At 37.2% G+C, this 8,234-nt stretch overlaps 2 protein-coding genes across 2 annotated transcripts; both read left to right on the top strand.

Annotated features, from left to right (window-relative positions):
• Positions 1 to 1,045: 1,045 nt before the first annotated feature.
• On the top strand, positions 1,046 to 1,496 carry LOC143635308 (uncharacterized). The gene is made up of 2 exons (XM_077103173.1): positions 1,046 to 1,268; positions 1,360 to 1,496. Exons 1-2 carry the CDS (start codon positions 1,046 to 1,048, stop codon positions 1,494 to 1,496), a joined length of 360 nt encoding a protein of 119 aa, XP_076959288.1.
• Positions 1,497 to 3,592: 2,096 nt separating this feature from the next.
• Positions 3,593 to 5,196, top strand: LOC143635300 (uncharacterized). The gene is made up of 3 exons (XM_077103166.1): positions 3,593 to 3,797; positions 3,876 to 4,156; positions 5,107 to 5,196. Exons 1-3 carry the CDS (start codon positions 3,593 to 3,595, stop codon positions 5,194 to 5,196), a joined length of 576 nt encoding a protein of 191 aa, XP_076959281.1.
• Positions 5,197 to 8,234: the final 3,038 nt, after the last annotated feature.

Genomic DNA, 8,234 nt, shown 5'->3' with positions numbered 1-8,234 from the left:
ACATGCTTGATAGGTTAGCTACCTATTGATATATAATTGACTTAACACTATCTGGTAACGCAAACGCAAAACGCAAACGCAAACGCAAAACGTAAACGCAAACGCAAACGCAAGCACTTTATTTATATAAACCTGTGAACTCACCAACCCTGTGTTGATACTTTTAGTATGTTATTCTCAGGTAGCCGAGGCGGGCGCGGGGTGTAGGAACATGCCTTCGCTAAACACCATCGCTTTGAAAACTTCTTTTAATTTTTATCTTAATAACTTGGGTTTTAAGTCGTCCTGTGTGGCGCAAACTTTTTGGTTTACAATTTACGCTTCCGCATTTTTATTTAAGACCTAATGTCCTGTTGGGTTGAAAACTTTAAACATGGTGTTTGATTATAACTAATGATTCCGATCCTGTTAGTTCACACCCTCTGACGGTAAAACTCCGTTAGCGGATTTTGAGGGTGTGACAATTATGATCTGTGCTTCTTACTATTACCATCCTAATGATTATAAGACGGGTTGTTATGGGGCAACTTCGGACTAAAGGCGGGCGCCGTTGGGCGCTCAACACCACCAAAGGGTGCCCTCGGAGGTGAGGCGCGGTGCTGCCCGGCGTTCCAACGGTCGACGCATTTGGGATGGTTTTGGTGCCCCCCTTCAACGACTATAAAAAAATCAAACAAGATTATATATATATATATATATATATATATATATATCATTCACTCAATCTCTACAAACTTAAACATATCCTACACCTCTTCAAAACTTATATATTTTTCTTCAAAAAATGTCTTCCGAATCATCTTCGACACCCGACTACTACCCCGATCCCGACGTTATTTCAAACTCGGATTCAAGGGATGAAGTGATATTTAGTGCTATTCTAGATGCAGCCCGAGTCTTAGTCGAGCATTGCGAAAGCTCACAACCACGAACAAGACGACATCATCTTCAATGAGATCGTGTAGGTGCTCACGAATGGTTGATGAAAGATTATTTTTCGTCGGACGCGACTTTTGATTTAGAACAATTCCGGCGCCATTTTCGGATGAGTCACCAACTTGTTTTACGAATAGTTGGTGATTTAGAACGTGATTATGCGTTTTTTCAACAACGGGATGACGCGAGAGGTAGACCAGGTTTTTCTCCATTGCAAAAATGCACTGCGGCGATTCGTCAACACACGTACGGGACCGCGATCGACGCCATGGAAGATTATTTACAAATTTCGGAGACGGTTGCTCGTGAAGCCCTTTACACGTTTTGCGAATGTGAGTATTATTATCAATTTAAACATGTATTTATAAATCCTCTTATTTTTAATGCAAAATTTATAAACTGACCTTAAAAATTTAATATTAGGTATTCCTCAACTATATCATAAAATATATTTGAGGATGCCGACTCAAACCGACATGCAGAAAATATATGAGGTGCGTGAACAGAGACACGTTTTTCCTGGGATGCTTGGTATTCTTGATTGCACACATTGGGATTGAGAAGCATGCCCAGTTGTTTGGCAACGTCAATATCATCGGGGTGATCATGATGGACCAACAATTATCCTTGAGGTTGTTGCATCATTTGATCTTTGGATATAACATGCATTTTTGGGATGCCGGGTGCAAACAATGATATGGTTGTGATACATGCGTCTCCTATTTTTGACCGTCTCGTAAACGGATTTGGACCCGACATCTCATTTTCCATGAATGGTGTTAACTACGAATACGGATATTATTTAGTCGATGACATTTATCCGGATTGGGCCAGTTGGTTCATAGATTTACGTGCCCGACTGATGATAAACGAAAATATTACCAGAAAAAACACGAGTCGGCTAGAAATGGACATCAGAAGGGCATTCGGGGTATTAAAGAAGCGTTGGTCTATAGTTAGACATCTGTCTCGTATTCAGAAAATGGATAAGTCAACAAATGTAATGTACACTTGTATTATCTTGCATAATATGATAATGGAGGACTTGGGTATAGCAATTTGTCAAGACGAGTTCCACGATGCGCCAGAGTCGATGACAACACTAAACGAAGATAAGAAATTTGCTAATATAATAAGAACACGTAAAACGGAAACGTATTCCAGTCTTCGATCGGATTTGGTTGAACATATTTGGAGAAACAAACAAGAAAACGGTGGCAACGTCTACGACTAAAAATAGTTGATTATTTTAGGTACATGTTTTTAAGTTTAATTTAGTTTGTATTTTATTATTATTGTATTTAATAAAGTTGTTGGTTTTTTGGTTTCATAAAAAAAATAAAAAAAAATTAAAGGATCTTTGAAGCCCCCTCACCATAGAAGGGCATCTTTGGGGTGGGGCTTTGAAGCTCCAGTGCCCATATGATGCTGACGTGACACTTGGTATAGGCTTCGAAACCCCTCACCATAGAGGATGGTCTTTAGTGGTGATCTTGGCTTTTCTGAATCAACATAAACAAATGTTCACCAAGTTAAAATGACGTAACACAATAACCCAGTTATTTTGTTTATTCTCGTTTGTTTATTAAATAAACCTACTTCGTGCTGAATGAACGATTCTGTTCACTGATCGCTTGGTTTGTTTATTATGCCTTGGTAAGTTTTAATATTTTTGGCTGAATTTTGTGGTAATATTAGTTTTATGTTTGTTTGTGAAGGTACGAGACTAATGACTATTATTTCAATCAAGTTCATGATGCACATCGGGGTGCTCTTGATGAAGATGTAATCTTAACTCTTACTAAACATTTCGATAATCTTGGTTTGATGGAGCGGACTTTGTTCCTACACTTGTTTATTATTTTTTTTTTGGTGCTTTTCTTTGTTGATATAAGAGTTTAGCAGTTGATCATGCAGCGGGCCGTTCCCGTAACTTATTCGACTGAGTGACCGACAAAGATGTTTTATATGTTCAGGTCGTTCAACTTTTTGTTTGATTTTGTAACTTCAAATGGCGGATTTTAAAGTAAACCTTTAGCTTTAAGTTGATATTTTTGTGTTATACATTATACATATCATATCAACACAACTACACAACATGAGAAACTAAGTTATGCTATTATTAGTTATTAGGCCGAGAGTAGTGGGGGTGAGTTGGGGGGGGGGGGGGCGGCCGCCTATGTGGCTCGCGAACACCGCTACACCCCTCAGGTGATCCGGGGCGCGTGGTCCGGCGTGGCTGTGACCGCGGGGGAAAAGTAGCCGTTGGAGCCTCGTTGACTGGTCAACCTATCCGTTGGTCAGTCAAATATATTTAATTTTTTTTACCTATAAATACAAATCCACACTTTCTATAAAACCCAACCACACATTCTCTCTATCAAAACTTCTATTTATATATTTATAAATGGCATCGTCGTCATCGTCTTCATCTTCCTATTCTACCGAAGAAGACGAACTCATTTGTCAAGAGGTTCAAACGGCGGTAAGCTTTTTGAGAGATCAAAATCACCCCCGAGCCCCATTGTTCCGCCAACCGCGTAATCGTGATCGAAAGACCTCTAACGAAACTTTGATACGTCACTATTTTAGTCCCAATCCCACATATAGTGAGTATAGTTTTAGAACCCGTTTTCGAATGACTAGACGATTATTCATGCGTCCAGAAAATGACTTGCCGGAGCACTTTGAGTGTTTTCAACAAAGGGATGACGCTAGAGGTATGACCTGGTTCACGGATACTCAAAATATTACCGCCGCTCTTCGGAAGCTAGCGTATGGTGTTGGATCGGACATGTTGGACGAGTATCTACAAATGGCTAAAAAGACCGGACGCGATGCGCTTAACCACTTTTGTAGAGGTATATATATTTTTTACGTCTGTTTATATATTTTTTAAATATTTACATAACTTTTATAACTTTAATAATTATATTTAGGGGTCATATCGCTATACAAGTTGAGATACTTACGTAGACCAACAATGTATGATATCCAACGCATATACGAGGTGCACAGTGAAAAGTATGGTTTCCCCGGGATGATCGGTAGCCTTGATTGTATGCATGTTGGTTGGGCTATGTGTCCCACTGCTTGGCGAGGTCAATTTCATCGAGGTGATCACCCCGACCCTACAATTGTACTTGAGGCGGTGGCGACACAAGATCTTTGGTTTTGGCATGCGTTCTTTGGGGTTGCCGGGTCTAATAATGATCTCAATGTTATCGATCAGTCACCGATAATCGATGACCTTATCGACGGGGTTGAACCCCCTCAAGCTTTTTTTGCAAATGGAGAACATTTCAAGTACGGGTACTACCTCGTTGATGATATTTACAACGAATGGGGGATACTTGTTCAAGCTTACGCGTCTCCAGTTTCTGACAAACGAAAGTACTTCACGAAGAAACAAGAATCGGCAAGGAAAGGTATTGAAAGGGCATTTGGAGTCCTAAAGAAAAGATGGGCAATGTTGGCGAATCCAATAAGATTTTGGACAAGGGAGAGAAGATAACGGAAGTCGTCATCACGTGTATAATCCTACATAACATGATACTAGAAGACGAGGGAAAAGCTATTTGTCAAAACTACCAAGGTGATATTCCAAGACAAGAATCGACGATCACTAATGAACAACGAATTGACAACATAAATATCATCAAGAGCGGTGAGTTACACGTCAACGTTCGGCATGAGTTGGTCGAGCATTTGTGGGATAGAAGACCCGATAATCTTGTATTAGACTAGTATCAACGTAATGTTTTATATTATTATTAATGTAATGTTTTATTATTATTATATAATGTATTATTTAAAATAATTAAATAAATAAATAACTGGATCAAGCCCCTGATCACCTGGACCACTACACCCTCTGGGGCTTGGTTGAGGGGCTTGATCCATGGCCATGTCATCGCCTACGTGTCAGATTTTGTTTGGATCAGTTGGGGCTCAACCAAGCCCCATTACCCTTAGCCTTACTAAACCTTTATATAATTGTGTTTGCAGTAATTTTTAGAGCTCTATGCACAGGTAATTGTGGTTCCGGAATAATTTCCGGATAGACATGCATGAACTTATTTTAGGTTGGTGTACCGTTGCTTCATACGGCCCCGAGTGTATCTTTCATGGAAATCGTATTGATATTGTTAAAAAATTTATATGCTTTAGGCTGGTGTTTTTGGTGAATTTTATGGTTTGATGATTAGTGATTTTGTTATAAAACTAGTATTAGAATTTGTACAGTTGGTGTTATCCTGACCGGTATCATTTAGGCTATTATCGAAATTCCAATAAAGCAGTGAGTTTGTAGAAAGGAAATGTTTCAAATTTGAACATTATGTTTATACATAGTTAAGTAGTTTAAGTCCACCATCTTCTGTTTCGAGAAATTTTTCATATTTTTTAATGTCACCGGCGTCTTTTAGATATAAAGTGACCAAAACTCTATTGGTGATATTAAATCAAGGCTAAATGATTTTGATGGCAGTGAGTGTGCTTTCCGTTTTTATTTATGCAATTTTTTTAACCTTTTTATGTAGTACGATCCAACCATTTGTTCAATGTATTATTCCTTTTCATTTGGTTCTTGTTCCTTGGGGCATTCTCATTTATGGCTCTTTAGTAAAAATATATTTTTTTAAAAATAAAGTGGACCTGTCATTATTTCAGAAGCTTTCTGAATCGAATACCGGTACATTACATGTACTGTATAAAACTGATACCGACCTAACGCTTTCGGTATTGTCACTCGTCTTTCATGCTTTCGTTTTCAGTACTATTCGGTAACAGTCATTTTCGGCACGTTCAATGATACTGATACTGACCGGTACCGCACTGATAATCGATATGATATTCGGTTTATGCTTTAACCTATATTTTCTGTTGCGATACTTTTTGGTACGATACCAGTATGGTACGCATATTATCCCTACTCCAAATGACCTTTAGGATTGGAGGTGGTAAAAAAACGTTACTAATTTGTGCTTTGAGTACCAAACTTTAGGTTCAACATGGTTTAGCCAACCCACATGTTAACGCCATTGTTAAATTTTAGTACCCACATATAAAAGAAAGAACATAAAGTGGACAAAACCACGAATAAATTGTTGTTAATCAACAAAGATAATGTAATTTGTACGTTCCCTAATTATTAAGAATTACAATGAAACCCAAGCCCAATTAGAACATATAAAACCTGAAACGCTGGGAACAGGTAGTAGTGTAATACTCGTCTCGTTAGGTAATGAGACTGGTTTCGGATTTTTTTTGAAATTTTTCACCGGTTTAGGACGGGTAAGGGATTTGTAATATGTTTGATTACTCGATAACCAAGCCATATTTACCCGCATATATACCTGAGTAATCCGACATATAACATATATTAAAAACTATTATTTAAATGAAACTTACCATTTAGTGGGCTACGGCAGAAAGAAAAAAAAACTTAACAGATTTAAAACTAACTTGCTCATTTATTAAAATTTCATTTTAGGCCGAATGTATTTTTTTTTCCTAAACGTTGAATGTTTTATAGGACCTAATCATTTATTAAGAAAGTACTAGCAAAATCACAATTTATTTTTAATGAAATTAGGTAAGATTTGTACAAATTTACGTACTAGACACATTAATCATATCCACACTCACCTTAAAAATATGGCCCATAGAGAACAATATTGTAAAAGCCGGCCAGAACGGCCTTAGAATCGACAAGTACTCGGAACTGGAGGAGGTTTTGAAGTGCCTTTACACAACTCAGCCTTGGAATCGGTCAACTCGGTCATAAAATTAATCAACTTGCTGTAGAATCGGTTAACTCGGGGTGGAATTTGCCAACTCGAAAATTGGTCAACTCGGCCTTGGAATCAATCAACTTGGAACCACCTACATGAATCCTTTTTATTTATATTAATGTAAACTTATAATATTTCACATATATAAAACCTCCCTAAAACTAAAATTATAATTGTTCACCATATCTGAGTACTCTCCCACCAGACGGGTACTTGCAACTCCACTGTCAATCAACATGGTGTGCCTAGCGACTTTTGCAACCTTGATAAAAAATTATAAAGTTAAAAATATTTTGTATTTAATCCTAAATCCATATGTGTGTGTGTAGCTTAAATATATAAACGAAACGTTTAAAAACTCTCTGGTTGCTTACTATATTCTCTCAAGCCACTATTTTGTTTTATTTCTAAATGAAAGTTTCTCATGCATTTGACCCGAATTCATGAGTATGACTCTATGAGTCTCACCAAACCCGGATAGCCCTTAAACGGGTTATAACATCTCATTAAATTAAATAGTAATCTCACCAAATATTTGATATGAAAATCCTATAAAATAGGATATACCAATAATTAATATTTTATTTTTAAAAAATATTATTTACAATTAAGAAACAATTTTATAGTAAAAATAATAAACGGCAGATACTGTTAGGGCATGAATTTTATGCTGAGGATCCATTATCCTTGACTATCTTATGGATAAATTATCCTTAAGATATGTTTCAAGTTATGAAGGATCAAGGATCCTCGGTATTACTTATTTACTAATGATTGCGTTTGAATGGTGATTTGTTATCCAGGTATAACGACTTTATGACTTGGTCTACCGAATGTTTCGCTACAAGGCACCTGCAGCACGTGGTCAAGACTGAAGACTAAGCTAGTGGGAGAAGTGGCGGATTAATAGGACTTCTTATTGAGTCACCAATTGCTAAGTACTAAGGATAGGATATGTTATTTTTGAAGACGTGCTTGGATCAATTATCCTTCTGAAGAATTCACTAGCTAAGTCTGGATCCAAGATCCTTAGTCAACATTGCTAATAATGGATGATTTTTGTATGAAGATTGATGTTTAATAACAGCAACGGCTCCTAGACTTAGTCTACCACTTATTTCATCACTGAGCTACTATGAGCACGTGGTCAAAGAGCACGATGGAGAAGAGTGGAAGACTAGCGGGTTTATAGGACCTATTTGTTAGTTAGTTATTATTTCTTTTCTTTATATATTGAGTGGTGATCAAAATTATGGACACACGATTCGCACATACTCTAGCTACTAAGTTATCTGTAATAATACACACATAGCATTCATTGTATTCGTTGATCAACAACTCCACCCATTGTAACCCATTTTTTTATTAATAAATTGGTGATAGACAAGTTGTCATCACCCAGGGTTTTTTTCTTTTGATCTGAACAAGATCAAAGGGTTTTTCCTTGCAATAAATCGCTGTGTTCACCTCTATTTCGTTCATATAATTGTCATTGTTATCATA

This window comes from Bidens hawaiensis, unplaced genomic scaffold (genome assembly GCF_021521415.1).
Source record: "Bidens hawaiensis isolate Kalapana, Puna unplaced genomic scaffold, B.hawaiensis_p1.1 tig00000536_1, whole genome shotgun sequence".
NCBI lineage: Eukaryota > Viridiplantae > Streptophyta > Magnoliopsida > Asterales > Asteraceae > Bidens > Bidens hawaiensis.
Note: the sequence above shows the minus strand (reverse complement) of the source record. Positions and strands in the feature narration are given on the sequence as shown.